Source organism: Alexandromys fortis, unplaced genomic scaffold (genome assembly GCF_014885135.2).
Source record: "Alexandromys fortis isolate MF-2015 unplaced genomic scaffold, M_Fortis_MF-2015_v1.1 scaffold_92, whole genome shotgun sequence".
Taxonomy (NCBI): Eukaryota; Metazoa; Chordata; class Mammalia; order Rodentia; family Cricetidae; genus Alexandromys; species Alexandromys fortis.
The window spans coordinates 3,988,920-4,010,681 of NW_026067972.1; the positions used below are offsets into that span (position 1 = coordinate 3,988,920).

Genomic DNA, 21,762 nt, shown 5'->3' on the forward strand with positions numbered 1-21,762 from the left:
ACATCTTAAACTAGAGAGTCCCGTTACCAAACAAAACTGGAAAGAGGACAAAATAAAGTGGCGTCCTGGTGGGAGGATCGAGAGTCCTAACATTTAGGGCTGGCGGACAAGTCGTCGTTTGGACCGGGTTGGGTCTCCCACTGAGTTCAATCGGAGGTGGCAGAGCTGTTCTGGAGACTTCTGGGCCGCGCGGAGCTGGTCCCGGGCCGAGGGGCGCCCCGCGGTGCAGGCCGGGCCAATCAGCAGGCGCGGGGCGGGCGCGGTGGCTTTGCGCGCACCGAGCGCTAAGCGGAGCAGAGGCGCTGCTGCCGTCCGTTCGGTAGCCGGCCATGAGGCGTCTGCCGCTGCTGCTCCTGCTGCTGCCGTCACTGACCCGAAGCCTCGGGCTCCGCGACGCGGGCAGACGACACCTCGAGTGCGGCCCGTGCCGGCTGGATCGCTGCCCCGAGCCCTCGCCCTGCCCAGCGCCCTGGATCGCCGCGCGAGACGAGTGCGGCTGCTGTGCGCGCTGCCTGGGCTCCGAGGGCGCGAGCTGTGGGGGACGGGTGGGCGCACGCTGTGGTCCCGGCCTGGTATGTGCGAGTCGCGCCGCGGAGACGGCGCCAGAGGGCACGGGACTCTGCGTGTGCGCGCAGCGCGGCACGGTGTGCGGCTCCGACGGCCGCTCCTACACCAGCATCTGCGCGCTACGACTGCGCGCCCGACACGCACCCCGCGTGCACCCTGGCCACCTGCACAAGGCACGCGATGGCCCCTGCGAGTTCGGTGAGTGGGGTTTGACCCCAAATGACTCAGGCAAATGGGAAAAGCGGGATCCCAATGCTCTAAGGGGTAGGACAAAGAATATTTTTACATAGAAGTGGACACCACCTGGGCCCCACTCCCCTCTCCAGGAACAGTATTTCGCATCATACTTTCATGTTGGGGAAGAATGGGGCGAAATCTAACACCCTGCCTGCTGCCTTCCCCACTTCATGGAGATTCCAGCCCTAGAGCAAGCAGGAGTGTGGATGCTTAAGAACCTGCTATCACAATTATTTGAAAATGGGATTGGAGTGGGTCCTGGGTCAAGTGGGTTGCTTGAATAGAGAGGAAGGGAAGGTGAGCAGTCCCGGACAGCAGGAGTTCCACATGGGATTGAAGAGTCACCAAGACAGAGACCAGGATACTGGGTATCCAGTGAGACCCAGATTAACCAAGGCCCTGGGAGCTTCCTTAAGATGAGTCCTTCGGAAACTTGAGCTCTGAGAAGATAAGGGGACCACAGCGGCTGGCCCAAGCTAGAGTGCAAGTGATGTGAAGTGTCTTGTTTTAAGACACTTAAATGAACAGAAAGCTCTGGGTTGCCAGGGACTTCAAAGCTCAACACCACACTGCACACCTCCCTGGTGCCCTAACTGATTACTGTCTTGGGTAATTTAAAAAAAAAAAAAAATCAGTGTCCGTGTCCAGGAAAAACTAGCCTGTTTTGCCTGTGTGGGTTTGACATGGCCAGGAGTTTTCAGAGCACAGCCCATCTATTCTGTCTGAACGATAAGTGTGGTAAGTGTGATGGTTGGCTGGTCCCCAGGATGGTATCATGCAGGCTGTACTTCTTCGGGCTTCTCGAGTTTTCTGGCCTGAGCTGGGAGACTAAGTCTTAACCAAATGCCAAAGTTGGTGCTTTAAGAAAAACACCTGGTGGCCCTTTTCCCAGGCCTTAAACAGTGCTTGGTATTGTGTTACTCTCTTCTCCCTCCAAACACTCCATGGAAATGTGCTCAGATCCAGGATTCTGGTGGACTGATGGAGACAGGGCAGGAAGTCCACCATCCGGGGAAACATGACATGTGCTATCCGGTGAGGGCTGCAGCAGGCTGGGTTACACAGAAAAGTCACCATGCCTCTTCCCTAGTCCATGCTCGATTGGGGGACAGTGCTGACTGGGGGGTGGGGGTACTCCTGGATAGTTCCCGGCTCCCCTAGTGACTTTGAGCCTGGTCATTTCCCTGTCCAGTCACAAGGGCCCCAGGGGAGGCATTGTTATTCCCTCTCTGCTTGGAATGCTTATATCTGCCCTAGACACCAACACAGTCCCGTCTTCCTGGAGTTCTGTCACCGGCTGCAATCTGCCACCTCAGCAGTTGGCTCCCAGGCAGTTCCCTTTGTCTGAGACAGGTAACACTAATGGTATACACAGGACACAGAAAAAATGCTGACCAGGCCCCCCCTGCCCAGAGCTTCCCAGTGGTGATGGGCTTGGGTAATTTTTCCCTGGAGGGGCATTCTGTTCTTAGGAGAGAGACCCCTTCAAGGCACGTAGTGCAAAGCCGCCTTTACACAGAGGAGACCCAGAGACCCAAGACGCAGGGGACTAGTCCAAGATGTCCACAAAAGGCTGCCACCTCCCAGGTCCCAACCCCTTGTCCAGCACTCTTTCAGGAGTGGACTTGATAATATTAAGTCAGGCAGATGGTGGTTGCTATGGTTACCAGAGTACAGACAGATGGCAGATGGAAAACCCACACCCCTAATTCACTGAAAATTACCAAATGACAAGTAGATGTGCCAGCCCCTCAGCTCTGATCTATGGGCTCTGAGGCCCGCCCTGGGCTCCAGCCTGGAGAATAAAGAGGCCCTCGGAGCCAACGGGAGCAATTCAGAAGCCAATTTCCAGCACCTCATTAGTGGCAGACTTTGGCACTCCTGGGCTCAGCTGTCCTTTCCACCAGGGTTTGTGTCACCCACCTCGGGCCTGACGGACCTGATTGTCGTCTACCTGTCACCTCTGTCTTCACAAGCTCTCAGGGAGGCGTGGGCTCCTGTACAGGGAGCTGTTTCCTTACTCCGGCTACACCTCATTCTGGGCTGCCCTCCAGCCATCTTTAATTCAAGAGACACGGCAGGAGCACTTTTAACAAAGCCCCAGGGGACCCCGTTTGAAAGGAAACAGACAGTTTTACTTCAGTATTGGTGACAGTCACTCCTGCTCAGCTCCTCCCAGACGCCATCAGCACCCAGGTACTTCCACTTTAATGGAGTGAGGGTTCATACAGTATCGATTAGCCCCTTCCCAGTGGAGACCAGTGATGCCTCCGCGGGACAGTGGTGGCAAACGGTGTTTGGGTCTAGATGCTGCCCTTCCCAGAAGCCTTTGCTCAGAATTGCCCACTACCTAATATTGAGAGCATCCTTTGAGCCCTGTACATTGAAGATCTATGTGTGACTGTTTTATTGTTAGACATTGTTTTTGCATGCATTGCTGTCCTTGATTTTTGCAGTCACTGGAGAGAGCAGGGAGGTCTTAACCTAATCCCTTAACGCAGTGATCCTCAACCTTCATAATGCTGCGACCTTTTAATACAGTTCCTCATGTTGTGGTGACTCCCCAACCATAAAATTATTTTCATTGCTACTTCATAACTGTAATTTTGCTACTGTTATGAATCGTAATGTAAATATCTGTGTTGTCCGATGGTCTTAGGTGACCCCTATGAAAGGGTTATTTGACCTCCAACAGGTCTCGACAGACAGGTTGAGAACCACTGCCTTAATAAAAGGGAACATTGAAACACACCAAAAGGGATTTCTTGAAGCTAAGTCAGGGCCCCAAGTCAGTCTGCCTGGTTTTTGGCAGACTGCAGTCGTCCATCTCCAGCCTGTAGGGCTCTGGGCCCCAGCAGCTTCTCCAAGAGAGCTTGAGCCCCAGAATCTCAGAAAATTCACCTTGGTTGGAATTCCTCCTCCATTTACAAGCCCAGGGTATGTGTTACCAGGTAACCAGAGGAGGCGGTGAATGCCACTTTGTGAGAGGGACAAAGGAAGGGGCCTCGTGTTCCAAAGCCTTTCATGAATGCAGAGGGAGGGGATTTGAATCACAGGCTGCAGGCAGTGGGATTAAGCAGGGGCTCCTTCCACCATCCAGCCATGATTATAAGCATAAATTATCAAGCCTGTTTGGCACATTGATCATTAAATTTTTTGCTTGTGTGTCTCTTAATACGAGCAGATAGGGTCCTGGGGGACGACTCGGGCTATTCTTGCTTTCCATGACACCATTAACTTGAATCTCTGCGGCATGTAGGATGATCTTTCATTTCAGCCACCAAGGACTCATCTAATGGAAGGGGTAGGGCGGCAGATCACCCCATGTAGTAATAACAAGGCAGGTCCTTTCATCTGGGCAGACCCACACCGCAGACACAGATGCTGTCATTGGGTTCCCGCATGCCAGGGCGTGGGGCAGCGTTGTCCTCTTCCCGAGCAGACAAGGGTTCGCAATCTGCCTCTCACTTGGACTCCCAGGTTGGCTGAGTCTCTCTGGCACTGTTTTGCCTATCAGAGGTCCTACCTCCCCCGACCACACACAACTGAGCGGCTGTGACCTGCTGTCTAGCCCTGGGATGGATGGAGCTGTGCCACCCTGGATTTCCTGACTGCTGCAAGTACTGAGCTGGGAAGAGTTAGAGAGATGGAACTTACCCACTTAGAAGCCAGGACTGGCCTGGAGCCACTGGCCTCCCTGAAGAGCCACTTTATTCCAGTCAGAGGTAGACAGGAAGGAAAACGCTGCTCCTTCCGGGATGATGGCAACACTCACATCCCGGAGGTGAGAAGTGACGTCCTGGGCTCTTGGAAGATCGCTGCCATCCAGCTCCAAGGCCTGCAGGGTGTTGAACCATTGCAGTTTCTCTGAGCTCTGGAGACCCTCAGGGTTGAGGGTCATAGCCTGTGGTACCACCAGATAGGACCTGTCACCAGAGGTCAGTAGAGGGCTGCAAGCAAAAAGAAAGGTCTGTTCTGGGTAGCACGGGCTACTGAGTCTCTGGGTCCCTCCTTTCGACACCGTGTAAGGTTGCAATGGGCCCTCAAGTATTCCTCATGTCAGCCTGTGGAGGGCAGGCAGCAGGTGTGTCGTGGCTTAAATATGAAGTTTTCATGGAAGATTTGTGTATTAAAGCTTTAGTCCCCAGCTGTAGAGTTATGGAGTCTTCAGGAGGTGGGGCCTAACTAGAGGAAGTAACTGGGCATCCATGCCTTAAGGGAAATCTTGTCCCAAGAACCATCTCTCTCCCTTCCTCTGCTTCCTGGCAGCCATTCGATGAACAGCTTTCTTCCATTCTACCCTTCCACCATGATGTCTCTGTCTTGCCACAGACCTAATGGGAAGAGTGCCAGGCAGCCACGGCCTGACTCAGGTTCCAAGGAGGATGGGCACCTATGTCTGTTCCGCAGCAGCCCCACCTGAGGCTGAAGCATGGCACTGAACACTCAGCATAGGCGGAACTTTAAGTGGGTTCCCTTCAGTCCTGCCCACCATACCGTCCTCCCTGCCTCTGGGAGTCACTGGCACCCTGCTATCACACTTGAGTAGTGTGCGGACCAGAGTTGCCCTGGTAGTGTTATGGGTGGTCCCTCGTGGGCATTGCTGGGAGGTAATGTGTGGATAATTGAGACCAAATCATGCCGCCCGAGACTGGCACCTCATGACAGCTGGCAAGGCTGGCCAGTGACTGGCCCCGGAGAACCTGGACCTAAGGCAAGGCTGCCCAGTGACTGGCCCCGGAGAACCTGGACCTAAGGCAAGGCTGCCCAGTGACTGGCCCCGGAGAACCTGGACCTAAGGAAAGCTAACCATTCCCGGAACTCTCGAGGAGAGTGGCCCACTGCCTAAATGACAGAGTGTGGTCCATGCTGACATTTCACCACCATGAGTAAATACCACCAAGTGACCATGACAGAATGGCTCTGTCTTGACTCCTGGTCCTGGGGTTCCAGTCCAGAATCCACAGCCCCATTTCTCTCTTCTCTTAGCCCCTGGCGAGCACAGCACAGCACAGCACAGCAGAGTGTGTGTGGTGGAGCGCACTGCTCCCCTCCCAAGCCAGGAAGCAGAAGAGAGAAGGCGCCAGAACCCTACAGTCCCTTCTGAGATCATACTTACGGTGATCTAAAGACCTCTTGCTGGGCTTCACTTCTTGAATGGGCAGCCCCACAACCACCACCACCTGATCACACCAATACCAACACCTCCGCAACCCACCACCGCCACCATCATCACCTCCACACACACACACACACACACACACCCCACCACCACCACCGTAACACTAAGATCTCAGCCTCCAACACAGGAGTTTTAGAGGTCACTTATCCACCCATCTGGGGACCTGAGACTTTGGTTCATCATTCAATACCTGTGTGAACAGTCCTCACTGAAGCACTGGTAGCCAACCCTTCATGAGCTTCCCAATTACACAGCACTTCATAGCAGTGCCTCAACCCATGGCTGTGCCCTGTATAGCTGGTGCCTGGATTCTCTCTGGTGAGTTGGCTCTGTATCCTGGCCTTGTCACGGCTTGTGACTTTCTTACTCTACCCTGTAAGCCATGAGGCCTCCCAGCAAAACACTGTGCCTGGGACCCCTTGACACGATCTCTCAAGAGCTGCCCTCCTCTTCTAGGATGGAGCCCACCAAGATAACAGTTGTCTCAGTATCAAAGCTAGGATGGAACTGTGTGGAATTTGAGCCCCTGTTCCTCCAGGCTCTTCACCTTTGTAAGCCTGAGTTCCCGGCTGTGAAATGGGAGGTAAAACACCAACCTTCCGGGGCTTGTGTGAGGATGCAGTAGAGTCCTCTGGGGGGGAAAGGCAAGATGGTGTCAGCTCTGAGGTGGGGCTTGATCTCTACAACCAAAAAGAGGAATCACACCCCCCACCAAGGAGGTTGGACTAGCCCTGGGCAGCTCCCCTTCTGGCATCCGATAGGACTGCGGGATAGGAAGGCGTGAACAGCTGGACTATTACAAGTGTTATTGATTGTGCAGAGCTGTTACGGCTAAGAACGCAAATTTAATGCCACATACATCCAAATTAAAAGAAGATGACTGACAGCAGGGTCCTGAGGAAATCTTATAAGGCCACAGGATTGCTCTGCTTCCAATGGTGGCTTCCCAGCCCTCTGCATCAGTCCGACGGGGATCTGCGCACCGGAATGAGTTGTGCGTGGCATGCGAATTTATAGATAAATAAACGCATCAGGAAAGGTCACTTTAACACTGAAGGGGGGGGGCTCTTTTGTAAAAGAAATGGTGTTTCCTGCCGTGAAAGCGGTGGCAAAGGCAGCTTTCCCTAGACAGTGCTTCTTAATTGTAGTTATTGAAAGAGAGGGAATGGGGACTCTCGAGGAGCGTGTAGGAAATGTGATTTACTGGTTTATTCATTTAGGCCTGAAAGGGAGTGATGAAGTCTCATTTAAAATGTATGACTTGACTTGAAGGGAAGTGAGACGCGTTGACGGAGCGTCCCTCTGGAACCTATTGAAGGCCCTGGAATCGGGCGGTGTGGCTGTCCCACGGCCCTTTGGGGGACAGGCTTGTGGTTGGAAGCGCCTGTGTGGCTGTGAGGAGGTGCTGGCAGGGGGATGTGAATAAATTAGCCCCTCTTTGTTGTGGCAGATGGGGCTTCTGCCAGGCAGCCCCCGTGACCGCAGGGCACACTGGAAGTTTGGGGCCTCTCTTCACTGGGGCTCTGGCTGCAATCTTGGCTGTGGGTTTAGACATGGCATTGGAGAGCAGTCGTGCGGGCAGAGCTGAAAGCGTGGCTGATTGCAAGGGTAGGTGGCCTGGCGTGGGCCACTGTGCCAAGGGCTCCAGTGCTGGCATCATCGGTGGTGAGGACAGAGGAAGGAAGCATCTCCTATGAGGGTGAATTTGATCAGAGAACTCTCCAGGGCCTGGCTCTGTAGGCAGTGAGCTCTCCATCCCTGGGGGTGTACAGATACTCAGGCGCTGGCTTGACAAGGTCTGCCCTCACTGTGTCTGGAGGGGCTATACCAGTCTCCTTTCCGTGTTGGCTCGGTAGTTAAAAGCACTGGCTGGTCTGCCAGAGGACCTCGGTTTGATCCCTAGCACCCACAGGGCGGCCCACGCCATCTGTAAGTCTTTTCTGTGGCCTTCCACCCCTGCGTCCTTCACCGTGACCAACTTTGTCCCTCTCCCTTTGTTCTCTTATCTAATCGTAGCCACACCCCAGTGGGCACAGGCCCTGCCACACCGTTTGGTTCGCTGACTCCAGAACAGTGGCATTCCTCTTTCGTGTGCTGTGTTTTCTTCATCTAGTGATCTTTCTGCCACCTCCGTCCCTGGCTCTCGCTCGCATGTCAGGCCAGTGCAGTAATTGCTTTCTCCTTCCGTGGCTGGTTCACTCCACAGCCCAGGGAAGCAAGGGTCTCCTCAAGTCACTAGAGAAGAGGCAAGAGCTGACAGCCTTCCCTTGGCCAGGCCTTGGCCTTGCCAGACTTCACGTCTGGGCTTGCTGTCCGACACGGGTGAGACTAGGTAGAGAGTCCTGGGCCCCCGAGGCCAGCTGGGATGCAGCTGGTCAAATATGAACAGAACCCTTGTTTAGGACTTGATTGTGTGGTGAAGCCTGCAGGTAGGAAACCCCCCTGTTGGAGTTGGGGAAGAATAGGGGCAATAAGACCTGAGCACAGAGAAGGTCAGAGCATCAAGGTATCTCAGGATGAGACTTGAGGCCAGCCGAAGAGATCCCTGGTATGTTAAGAAGCTAGGTATGAACGGTGAGCTAAGGGTCTAACCTGTGTTGCAGGCTCTCAGGTCCTCTTAAAGAAACAAAACCCAAGTCTCTCTTCTCTGAGTCCCCTGTACACAGAGGCAGAGAAGCTTCTCTGCCCTTGGTAACTTGACTTGACACTACCCCTAACCCTCAGGGTTCTTAAGCCTTCCCTTGTAAGACCTGAGAAATCCCTATGTGACCCTGAGTGCAGAGTATATAAAGTAAGCAGGCAGAAAAGCATCGAATATTTATGGGTAATAAATCATCAAGAAATATACTTTAAAAGAGTTCTTTAGTGTGTGTGTAATTTTTACCAAATCATTGAAGCTAAGAGCAATGTTGCACCCTAATGCGATGGATGCTTATTCATCTTCACGTAAAGAATTCAATCTTAGGAGCTGGTGAGATGGCTCGGTGTTAAGAGCTACATAACTGGCAGTAAATAAGAAGATGGTAGCTGAGGTGTTGGGGGAACTCAGGGAGAGGGCGTGTTGAGACCCAAACTCTACCACTGACCACCAGACATCTGGACCTCACTTTCCCCCCTTTAGACCGGCTTACAGATCCTAGGCCTAGGGGTACACTTCCTCCGAGGAGCCGCCACTCCCTCCTCGAAGGGCTTCCTGTGGGCCCTCAGAGCCCAGGGTTGGGCTCCTGACCTGCCAGGGTAAAGCGTTGTTCCTTTGTCTTCTCGCAGCTCCTGTGGTCCTCATGCCACCTCGAGACGTTCACAATGTCACTGGAGCTCAAGTGTTCCTTTCCTGTGAGGTGAAGGCTGTGCCCACCCCCGTCATCACCTGGAAGAAGGTAATTTTCTCCAAGCATGTCTACACTTGTCTGTGTGCTTGTGCCCGTGTGTTGTGTTACGTGGGAGAGAAGAAGACCAGAGACAGAAGGAGCCGTGGGTGGTAACGGTTTTTCCTTAGGTGTGTTTATATGTGGGCCGAAGGATTAACAAAGACACTCCAGCCCTGTGCCACCAAGCTGCCACCCCAGAGCTCTCTCCAAAGGAGGGGGTGGCATTCCTTCCCATGCGGTTTGTTCATTTGGTCGCTTCGGTGCCTAGAAAGCTCTGCTAGCTGGCGAACTCTCAGCTGCTGGGTCCTTAGACAACAGATTGGTAACAGAGACCCAATCCCATCCTGATTGGTAACAGAGACCCAATCCCGTCCTGAACGCTGACGATTGATTCTGAGAGATTGGCAAAAGTCACAACTTTAGTTGGTCCCTTCCCCCAACAGCCCCTATGAGGGCTGTGAAATTCACAGCTAGTCCCACCCTCCTCCACCCTTTGGAAAAGTTGGCAACCTCAGTGTCCAGCAGGTGGCGCTGTCCGAATAGACACATTTAATCAAGGAAGCCTGAGTTGTTTGCCTAAGAATGACAGGCATTTTGATTTCTGCAAAGGAGTTCAGGGAGGTTGCAGGTGGGGTCAGCCTGGCTCAGAATTATTTTCTAAACTGTATATGCTTTCTCTGCCTCGTATAGGTTGTGGGTTCTCCTGAGGGCACTGAGGAGTTGGAGGAGTTGCCGGGAGACCATGTCAATATAGCTGTCCAGGTGCGTGGGGGCCCTTCTGACCATGAGACCACATCCTGGATTTTGGTGAGTATTTCGGATTATTGGATATTGTTCGGGTGGATGTTCCCCTCCCCTGGGAGTTGCCTTAGTCTAGACTCCATCTCCGAGAAAGCCAGCCAAACAATGACCCCTCCCAAGAGATGCTCAAGACCATGCCCACAGTGTATTTAAATTGCCCCGCCTGTCCCAGCCCCCAGAGAACAAACCTGTGCTTTTTCTGGTCTTCCTTCTCCAGCTCCTCTCTGCGGGGCTGGAAAGCCATCTGGGAGCGTTTGTATCCATTAAACCTGGGCCTTCTCTAATTCGGTTTGATTTGGTCTGATTCAAATTATTGCGTCGGCAGAGAAGTTTATCAGGGTGCAGAAACTCTTCAGATATTATCAGCTAACAGCCCTCTGTCTTCCCATGACACGCTACACTTTTAAAACTTTTAAAACTGTTCCCTACGCTTTCCTTTTGGCTTTGCTGGGGATTGAACCCAGGACCTCACTTCAAATTCTTATTTTGAAGGTTGATGAGATGGCTTGGGGGGGGGGGGGTAAAGGTGCTTGACCTGAGTCCAATCCCCAGGACCCACATGAGGGATGAAGAGACCTGACTTCTGCAAGCTGTCCTCTGATCTCCATACACGTGTGTCTAGATATGCATATACACAAAATAAATAAGTGTAATCTTTAAACATTTAAAATGTTATTTTGAGACAAGGTCTCACTATGTCGCCCAGGCTGACCACAAATTCTTGAACCCATTGCCCCAGCCCACAGAGTAACTGGTGTGTGCCACCAGATCCACCTTGCCACTGTCTATGTCCCAGTGGACCATCTGGAGTAGGCGGGGCAGGTTAGATAGCTCCCAAGAGTGTAAGTATCTTAGCTAGGGTCTTTACTACTGTGAAGAGACACCTAGACCAAGGCAACTCTTATCAATGAAAACATTTAATTGGGGTGGCTCACTTAGAGTTCAGAGGTTCAGTCCATTATCATCATGGCACGGATCATGACAGCGTGTAGACTGACCTGGTGCTGGAGAAAAGCTGAGAATTCTCCATCTTGCAGGCAACAGGAGGTCGACTGAGACACTGGGTGGTATCCTAAGCATAGGAAACCTCAAAGTCCTCCCCCACAGTGACACGCTTCCTCCAGCAAGGCCATGACCCACTCCAACAAAGCCACACCTCCTAATAGTGCTACTCCCTGTGAGCTTATGGGGGGCAGTTGCATTCAAACCACCACAATAAATGACCTGCTGCAGTGGCCCCCAAAAATGTCCCAGTGCCCAGCTGTGAATGGGCTGTCCTGTGTGGCAAGGGGGTGGGGCTTTAAGGCTTTAAGATGAGATTGCCCAGGGGGATTCATAGGTAAGTCACATGCCATTAGGTTCTTAAACTTAATGGGTTTAAGTTTAAGACCAGGCCAGTCTAGTTTAAAGGTGAGTCTATATGAGGGAGAAGGAGGCAGAAGTATGGCAGGCTGAGAGAGGTGCGCCCACTGTTACTGAACTGACGGTGGAGGAGGGTGCCATAACTCTGCTGATGTCCCCTGGAAGCTGGCCAAGGCAAGAAAACACACTGTCCCCTCAAGGTTTAGGGATGCTGAACATACCATGATGTGAGCATGCTGGACCCACACTGAAGGTGATAAATTTGTGTTGTATCAAGCTCCTAAACTTGGGACTGTTTGTTACAGCAACCATGAGAAACTAATGCAACTGCCTAAGGCCACAGGTAGAGGGGGAACTGGAGCCCCCGCAGGGCATTGTTAACCAGGCTCAGAACATTTTTTTGCTAAAATAAGGGAATGCCATTTATTTGAAAAATCACACCAACGGGAGCTAAGATTGAGGCTGGACAGTCACTGTTGCTTTCTTAGCCTTAGCTTCTTGTGACCTAACAGCCTCTGGCATACCTGTGAGTCTCCTATAAAATGAGATCAATAACACCTACCCTTCTCCCCTGTGTTGTGTGACAAAACTTTTCCTGGGGAGATTCTACACCACACACACACACACACACACACACACACACACACACACACACCAGATAGGGATTCCCATAACAGACTAAAGTATGGATACCATCAAAGTCCAATTTGGTGCATGGTGAACCAATGAGTTTTATTAGGGTTACTAATAAGAACTGACTCAAAAACAGCTGCACCACCAAGCCCACCCTCACAGACCTGGGAACCTGGTCACACTGCACAGCCTGCTGGCAGCTCAGAAGGATGTAAAGTGTCCTTTCCAGGTGGCTCAGTTGGTCTAAACCTCTTCCAGGCAGCTCAGCGGGTTTCTGCTGCTTCCAGGCAGCTGGTCTGGTCCAAGGGCCTTTGCAGCTCAGCTTCTTTCCTTCTGAGGGGGACTCTCCTCTTTCATTGTCTATGCTGGCAGGGAGGAGCCTAGTGAATCTGGTCCGTTTCAGGGACTTCCTGATGCTCTTGTCTACCTTCCTGTTTAAGGAGCTTCCCTGCAGGATGGAATGTTTCAGTCTCCAAGGAAACTGATACATGACACCCTCATTGGTGTGAGTTCAACAATACTGTGTGTCTGACTGCCTGTACCATGTGATGGTTTGTGGTCGGTAGGGCTGTTGCTACAGGAGAAGCCAAAAGAGACAGAAGTGGGTGTGTACGTGGGCAAGCTCTCAGGGGACATCTGCCGGCTTCCACCAGTTCTGGGCGAAGGACTTGGAACACAGCTTCCAATCAAGCATTCTCCCTATTTTTATGTGTGGAAAAAGTTGAGAACAAGGTCTCTTGATGGTTTCTTGTAAAGGCTGCCCCATAAAGAACCGTTGGCAGTCTTCTCTGGTGGGTAGATGTTTGTCCTTAAGATTTATGCATTTTTCCTTCAAAGTCAGCCCTTGTCACCTTTAGTGAAAGGCCAGGCAGCTTACAATAAAGGCTGAGAATACAGAGAAGCCACTAAAGCTAAGAGCCACAGCAAGGAGCAGGCCCTTCAGGAGGGTCCCTAAGGAGGCAGAGTCTGATTCTGAAAAGCAACAACAGAACAGCTCTGTCACTGTGAACTGTGTGCAGGCTGGGGGGTGACTCAGTTGGGGGGGGCTTGCTTAGCACGCAGGAGGCCCAGCAGTGGTTTGCCAGCGCCGTGGAAATCCCGTGTGGTAGCACAGGCCTCTCATTCAGGCACGCTGGAAGTGAAAACCGGAAGATCAGGAGTTCAGGATCCTCCTCAGCCACACAGTGAGTGTGAGAACCTTGCCTAAAGAGAAAGAGCGCTGAATAAGGCCGTCAGTCTTGAGTGTGATGTGGGCCACGCGCAGTCATATAAACCTGTCTGTTGTATTCCTAGATCAACCCTCTGAGGAAGGAAGACGAGGGAGTCTACCACTGTCACGCGACCAACGCTATTGGCGAGGCCCAGTCGCACGGCACCGTGACAGTCCTCGATCTGAGCAGATACAAAAGCCTCCACTCCCCAGTTCCAGCTGACCTCCTGTGAGGAACACGGTACACAGCCCTCGTCATTTCTGTCCCCCTCCCAGTAGCGTGAGAGACGCGACTGCTGCTCCACTGATTTCTCAATGAAAACCAGGTTGGAGCAGCAGCCTCAGGGCGGGTCGTGTACACCCTTATGACAGACAGATGAGCAGGAGCCCAGTACGTAGTCACATTGGAGTTTCTGCAAGTTTCTGCTCCAAAGTGATGTCATATTTGTGTCATTGGCCATGGCAAGTCACACAACTGTGCTAGGTGGATGAAGTGGGACACACACACACGCACACTCACACTCACCAGAGCCAAAGGGCAGCCTGATCCTCTCACAGGTAGGGGAGTTGCCATCATGAACAGATAACACTGTCAAGACTGACCAGCAAGGTCTAATACTGTGGAGACCACAGAGGGCATTGGGTCCCCTGGAACTGAAGTTACAGATGGTTGTAAGCTGCCATGTGGGTGCTGGGACCTGAATCCAGGTCTCCTGCAAGAGCAGCCAGTGCTCATAGCTGCCGAGCCATCTGGGATGGACATTCTTAAAAGCAGAAGGATTTTGCTGTGGTTCTAACCCCTTGCTCCTTTTGTCTGCTTTCGCTGGACTGCCTTCTGTCAGTTCTCTGTGTGTGTGGAGAAATGACAACCATAACCACCATTCAGGGAGTGCCATGGGCATGAGACAAGAGAGTTTTTACACTGGGGAGATTGAAGGAAAGATGTCACTGAGGAAGTGGCGCTGGAGTTGAAGGACAGGTATCTGTAGGCCATCGGAGGTCCTAGGAACAGAGAGAGAAAACCATGGAAGTGTAAAACCACAGGACTTCAGCAAGGCTGGGAAATCAGATCTTAAAAGTTGTATTCCTCATACTCAAGTTTCCTATTACGCATGATACACACGAGGATATGTGTCGTTTTATATTGTTTATAATAACGTGGTTTACATCCGCGTCTTGAGCTCCCTCTACAGCAGGCAGGCACTATTGGCCAGCTCTTGGTTGTGTGTCTCCTGGAATGAAATGCTTCCAACCACTGTACAGCCATCTCGGGGCTTCTTGGGGCTTGAGACATCCTTGCCTATAAGCTGGAGTCTGCTTCCCTGGAATATCTGACCTTTGGTCTTAAATATTCTCACTGCTCCAGGACTGCCCAGCACCCCATCAGCCCTGGCTGCATCCCTTAGTGAGGAGGGCTTTGGACCCCAGCATCACGTCCTCCACCTTGCATGTAACACACAGATCATTACAACAGAGCAAGCTTCTGCCTCTAATGTCCCCCCCCCTCCTTCCCAGGCTTCTGGAGACACCGGTCACAACATGATGGCGACATCAAGGAGTGGATCATTTTGCTGTGAAAATCCGGGGAATCGCCTGTCGATGACTTCTTTTTGTATGTTTTTTAAGAAAGGAACGCACACTAGATTCTTACGCAGATGTAGTTTTTAGCAGGGCAGACCCTGGGGAGACACATGCATGTAGCTTTTTTATATTTTGGGGATGAATTGTTCTAGAACAATTCTTTTTTTTAACTCTTTCTGCCCCAGGATGGGTCGCACACTGTGTGTTTGTAATTCTAAAGGGCTCAAAACAAGGCATGTGCTGACCGACTCGTGACTTGGTGTCTGTGACTGTCATGAAGGGAAGGGGGTCCCTTGCCCTGTCCGAGGTGACTGGGGTGGGTGTTTTCCCTCCTCTGGGTTGTGGTTTCCACCTGTGACCACAGCTTTGGACTGAATGCTCCTCCAGCTCCCTATGGCCCCACCCTCCTTGAGTGACGTGGCCCTAGGGAGTAGGGCCCGGGCATTCTTTTCAAAGTCGTCACTTCATTCCCGGCACGAACCGCTAGGGTGGTTATTCTGTTCCTCCTTCTCCCCGTTGTGAGGAGATTTAGCTGTAGGAGTCCTCTGCCAGACTGAGTCCTCTGCCAGACTCAGGAGCTGCTTGAGCAAGCTGCACACTTGTTAAACCAGTATTCTCCCAGCAGATGGACAGCAGACACCTGACTTCTGCTTGGCACACTGAAGAAAGGAAACTGGGTGGCATCTGTAGGTGGCAGGGTCACACTGTAGTACAGTGCATTTGTCCTCACCCAGGCAAGAGCCCCATTAAGGAGGAAAAGAAAAAAGAATATCTGCTCTCTGGTCTGCAGGTTCTAGGGGACTTCTCTCTCTCTCTCTCTCTCTCTCTCTCTCTCTCTCTCTCTCTCTCTTTCTATTTTTTTTTATTTATTTTTTGAAACTGGGTTTCACTGTAGCCCTGGCTGTCCTGGAACTCACTCTGTAGACCAGGCTGGCCTTGAACTCATAGAAATACCCCTGCCTCTGCCGCCCAAGTGTGGAATTAAAGGCGTGCGCCCAGCTGCCTGCAGTTTCTTACCATCAGGGTTGGACAGGCCTGACTCTTCACAAGATGCTGCCCCCATGCATGGGCCCAGCCATGGTGGAAAGAGCAGGGATTTCTGCCCCTCTGCCTCGCTCCAGCAGCCAGGCTCAGGGAGCAGGTGCTCTGCCAGAGGTAAGAGCCTTTGAGTGGAGGTGGAACTCAGCCCCCAGCCCTGGCTCAGCTTCCCCAGGATGACCTTGAACCAGGAAGGGGGAGGGGAGATGCTGCTCACACTCTTGCTGCTCCTGGCTGGCCCTATGTTTTGGAGTTCTTGTTAGAACTGGGTTGCTGCCTTCAATCTTAGCAGATCTGAGTTCGAAATGCTGGGATGTTGTCGCCTTTGTGTCCTACCCACGCAGACATCCTACGTGCATCTTGCCCCAAGAAAGGTTGGAGACTCTGGAAACACGGTGTCCTTGTGCATATTTACTGTGTGACCCTGGGCAAGTCCAGGTCCTTTGTGGGCTCTGTGTCCTCAAGTGGGTATGTGGGAACCCTTGTTCTGTGTAAAATCAGAAAGGACATTGGAAGTTGCTGTCAGGGAATGGGACAGCCAGAGGATCTGCTTGTGTCTACACCCGAGTTGGACCCTCCTGCCCCACTTAGCTCCCCCATCATGGTTATCTCCACGCCTGAGAGCCTGCTCTTAACGTCCTGTGAACTGAGTGGGTTGGAGATGACATCAGAAGGATGTCACCTTGGAGACACCTGTGGCGTGCAGAGAAGGTGATACATACTTTGCTTACAAGATGGTGGTTATTGCAGCGTGCAGAACATGCAGAATCACTTGGCCACTCAGATCTGCATTGGATGCAGCTCCTGGTGAGGGTGGGGACCTTTTGGGTCTGGGTTATGTTATGTGTCACACCTGAGTGACATAGGTAAACAGAGTATGCTACACTGTCTGAAACATTCACCAATGTCTAAAAAAGTGAATCAACATAATTGTTCAACCCAGTGGCTTTTCGCTCTGGGAGGTCCAGGGGCCTTCAGAGAGCCAGAACACGTGCCATGACAGTCACCATTGGAAGCACCGTCACCTACACACCCAACCCTGTTTGTATAGATGTCGTGATGCTGCAACCTGCGCACCCTGGCAATAAATGTCTGTAGGGGTGGACTCATTGCTCTCTCCACCCTGGGAATGCTGCTTCAGATGCTGGATCCAGGCCCACCCGTCCATCTTTCTCATCCTGCGTGCATCTTGCCCCAGTTTTTAAAAAAATGTTTATTTATTTATTATGTATACAATATTCTGTCTGTGTGTATGCCTGCAGGCCAGAAGAGGGCACCAGACCCCATTGCAGATGGTTGTGAGCCACCATGTGGTTGCTGGGAATTGAACTCAGGACCTTTGGAAGAGCAGGCAATGCTCTTAACCTCTGAGCCATCTCTCCAGCCCTTGCTTCAGTTTTTCTGCTTACATTAGCTACTTCCACCTGACCCTCCTCACCTCTCCCACCTGGGCTATGACTGCCCGTTGCCTGGTACCCATTTTCAGTTTTTACTTTGTTTTGCTGTTGTTTAGAGACAAGGTCTCACTGTGTAGTTTAGGCTGGCCTGGAACTCCATATGTAGACCAAGCTGACCTCAACTGACATAGATCTTCTGCTTTTGCCTCCTAAGTGCGGAGATTTAAGGTGTGTGCCCTATCAAGCCTAGCCCCCTACTTACAACAAACAAACTTGTTTGTTTAGATTTATTTTGAATGTGTATGAGTATTTTGCTTGCATATGAATCTGAGCACGGCCTGCATGCAGTACTCACAGCAACCAGAAGAGGGCATCAGTTCCTCTGAAATTGGAGTTACATGGTTGTGAGCCACCATGTGGGTGCTTGAAAATAAACCCAGGTCCTTTGTAAGAGCAAATGTTCTCAACTGCTGCTCCACCTCTCCAGCCCCCTACTTGTAGTTTTTAACCAGCCTTAACCATCCACTGTTAACCATTTAACCACCCACCGTTCCCAGCCTGGTCCTTCTGAGTCTCCTGGACTTCCATCTTCATGCATTTTAGTGCATGGAATTTAGTGATTTCTTCACTCACCACTCTGAACTCTCACCTCTCATAGACCGAGTGAGGAAGGGGGTCAGGTCCCAGACGGTGCAAGTGGCTAGGTGGGAGAATAAAGTGTGTGCCAGGTGCCCGCCAGCTGTGGCATGAGAGCTTTCTGAAGGCTGAGCCGCCTGCTGCCCCAAAGAAATTTAGAAAGAGATAACATCCACATAATTTTAATGATAGCATTTTAAACTTGTTTGTTATTATTGATGCTTAGTATGCCTAATCTATATAACTTCAGTTTATCATAGACATGTATAGGGAGATTAATGTGTTTGCTGTTCAAGTGTGTGGTCCTGCGTTTGGTCCATCCACAGAAACCACATGAAAAAGCTGGCTGTGGTAGTGCAAGCCCTGCAGTCCCAGAACTGGGGAGGTAGAGATGGATCGATCCCTGGGGCTCGCTGTCTAGACAGCTAAGACTAAGTGGCAGGCTGCCAGCCAACGGACCCTGTCTAAAAGAATAAGGTCAGTTCTGAAGAATAACATCTGAGGTCACACTTCCACATTCATGTGTGCACCTGCATGCTGGGTACCTGTATACTTGCACACTTATTCTCCTGCACAAACATGTACACACATACCGATGAAGCACAGTCTGAAAAGGTGTCCTTGTGGAGTCTTGGGGTGTATTCTCCACAGAGAAGGGGCACCGCAGTGACTCTATAGCCTATATTCAACTCCAAAGGTGTTCACTTTTTATCCTAAACCACCAAAGGGCTGGGCTTTAGAACAATGGATAGTTTTGCAACAGGCTTTGCGATGAAATTAATTCCTATCTTTAGAAAATTCCACCCTCCTGTCCCCCAAGATTGAGGATGTAGGCCAGACAATCAGAGTCACCCGGGAGGGAACGGTCTCCTCTGATAGCTATTCTTATTCTCAGCCTTCATGGAGACCTCATGAACGTTAAATCAGAGAGTGGGTATTATGTGATATTTTAATTAATTAAGGAAAACCACATTGCTCTGGTGTCTGTGAATGAATTCAGGATACAGAGCCCAGCACCATGCTTGCCACAGTAGCTCAGTGAGGCCGGCTCCTCTCCCCTGGAGTGTGGATGCCATTATAGGTCAGGGCTGCCTGTGAGCTCTGACGTGGTGGCCTCCTGGCAGAGAAGTGCCTGGTTCCCACAGGCAGAGAGTTCTCACAGTGCCAATCACTGGCTGACTGTAAAGTTCCTGGGAGGATGTGTCAGGCTAGACACAGCACCATTTGACAGAAGAGAGACATATGCATATGTCCACTGGGGTCCTGAAACCAGTGCCCTGAGGTTAGCGGGGAGGGGGGGGTTGGCTGTATCGTGTGTCTTTTGCTTCTGGCCTCCCTCCTCCATCAGTTAGGAAGCCGACTGTTTCTGTCCAGTTCCCTGCTGCAGCCCCAGCACCTAGCACAATTCCCAGCCCACAGAGAAACACTTAATCAAAGGTGCTGAGTGAGGGAATAGACAGACGGATCTCCTTTCCCTTGCTCCTAAGCCTGCTTCTCCAGCAAGGGTCCCTGTTTGCCTCCCCTCCCTCCCACCCCCACAGGTTCTCATATACTCTAGCACAGACTCAAACTTGATATGTGTCCCAAGGTGACTGTGAACTTATGGTGCTCCTGATTCCACTTCTAGAGTGCTTGGATTACAGGTGTGTGCCACCATGCCTGATTATATGTGATACTGAGGACCAAACCCAGTGTTTCATGCATGCTAAACAAATACTCTATTAGCTGAGCTATCTCCCCCAGCTCAAGGCTCCCTTCTGCAGCAGCTGGCAATTCCTGCCCACACACACTGGTTACCCCAAACAAGAGGGGTACCTTTAACTCCCCTCTGGCACCATCTGTCATCTTACCCTGCTTCCTGGCTGGTCGGGATCCCCCTTGTACCCTGCTCAAGCTAGTGCTATGGTGGCAAAGCAACAGTGTCCTACACAATCTGCCCCAGGTCCATCGTCCACATGGAAATAGAGTGACATTTAGACGCTGAATCTAAGCAGGTCCCTTTAAGACTGCCAGAGCCGGGCGGCGGTGGCGCATGCCTTTAATCCCAGCACTCGGGAGGCAGAGGCAGGCGAATCTCTGTGAGTTCGAGACCAGCCTGGTCTACAAGAGCTAGTTCCAGGGCCGGCTCCAAAACCACAGAGAAACCCTGTCTCGAAAAAACCAAAAAAAACAAACAAACAAACAAAAAAGACTGCCAGGACTTCCTTAGGGTACAGGCAGAGTGCTCCAACCCCTGACTACCTACCCTCCCCCCAGCCTCCCTGTTCCTGGGGGAACAGTTTACCTGTCTCTGTGCTTCTTACAGGCTCTGGCCTTCCCTCTCCCAGAAAGGCCTGCCCCTTCCCAGTGGTCTTGCCACCTCCCTCACCAGGATCTTGTGTCCCACTCATGCTGGGCCTTGCCCTGGGCTGAGCCGAGTGCAGCAGGCAGAGGAGAGAAAGTCCCAGATTGTGTTAACCCTGCCTAGCTGCTTAGCAAATGACTGGGGGCATCCCGGGGAGGGGTGCTCTGTATGAGCCGGTGGCTTGTGGGTACATCTCCCAAAGGGGACCCCTGAGGGCAGTGAGACAGTGCCTTGTGGGTACATCTCCCAAAGGGGACCCCTGAGGACAGACGGGAGCTCCGGATGAGGATGAGCCGGGGCTGACATCTTGGCCCCTGCACTTCCTTGTCACCCTGTCAACCCCATTCTGTAATTGTCTTACTTGCAGACTGAGCTCCCAGCAGGCTATCTAGTCTGATTCACTTTCTCCTAATGGTCCCAAAAGGACTTTTTTTTTTTTCCTCTTTCAGATCAATGAAGGATCTGAGCAAACTAGTGGAAGTGGGGACCACAAGAGGTCAGCCTTGTACCCACAATGATGCCAGCCCACATGGAAGTGCCTTGGTGGCATGGGGCTGATCAGGGCAGGTGTGACTGGGGCACTATTGTGGATTGGGGGACACAGACTTGAGCTTAAAGATTTGGTTAGATGGGCTCCTAAGTACACCCCTTTGTCTGGCCCCTAGAGCATGCTCATGGAAAACTGACTCAAATAAGTGCTTTACCAAGCCTCCCAGAGCCAGAGTGATGGCTCCAAGGTTAGGAACGCTTGCTGCTCTTCCAGAGAACCTGAGTTCAGGTTTAGCACCCCATGTCAGGCAACTAACAAGCCACCTGTAACTCCGATTCCAGGGCGGTATTTGATGCCCTCTTCTGGCTTCTGCAGGCACCCATACACACAGGTACACACACAGACAGGCACCTGTACACACAGTACACACATAGATAGGTACCCATACACACAGGTACACACACAGACAGGCACCTGTACACACAGTACACACATAGACAGGTACCCATACACACAAGTACACACACAGAGGCACCATGCACACAGGTATACAAACAGACAGGCACCATGCACACAGGTATACACACAGACAGGCACCGTGCACACAGGTACACAGACAGGCACCCATGCACACAGGTACATATGCAGACAGGCACCATACACACAGATACACACATGGATGGCTTTCAAAGTACAATATCTACCACAGCTCAACCTTGCAGGCCATGTGCCAGGCTGAAGGTCGAGGCCCGAGGAAACCCCCATTCCTTGTCTGAGAGGACACAGTCTATCCTGTAGGGGACACATGACAGTGGGGTGTGAAGTGGCCCGTCACACTGTGTCCACATTTCTTCAGGAAGTAGCTCATCCTGCTCCCATCGTTCTCCCTTTTCCATTTAGTCTGAATGCCCAGGCC

The 21,762-nt window shown here is 51.8% G+C and overlaps 1 protein-coding gene across 1 annotated transcript; it reads left to right on the forward strand.

The window, feature by feature from the left end:
* Positions 1-93: 93 nt before the first annotated feature.
* On the forward strand, positions 94-15,189 carry Igfbpl1 (insulin like growth factor binding protein like 1). The gene is made up of 5 exons (XM_050155865.1): positions 94-765; positions 9,254-9,363; positions 10,045-10,161; positions 13,444-13,601; positions 14,876-15,189. Exons 1-4 carry the CDS (start codon positions 330-332, stop codon positions 13,591-13,593), a joined length of 813 nt encoding a protein of 270 aa, XP_050011822.1. The 5' UTR covers positions 94-329; the 3' UTR covers positions 13,594-13,601; positions 14,876-15,189.
* Positions 15,190-21,762: the final 6,573 nt, after the last annotated feature.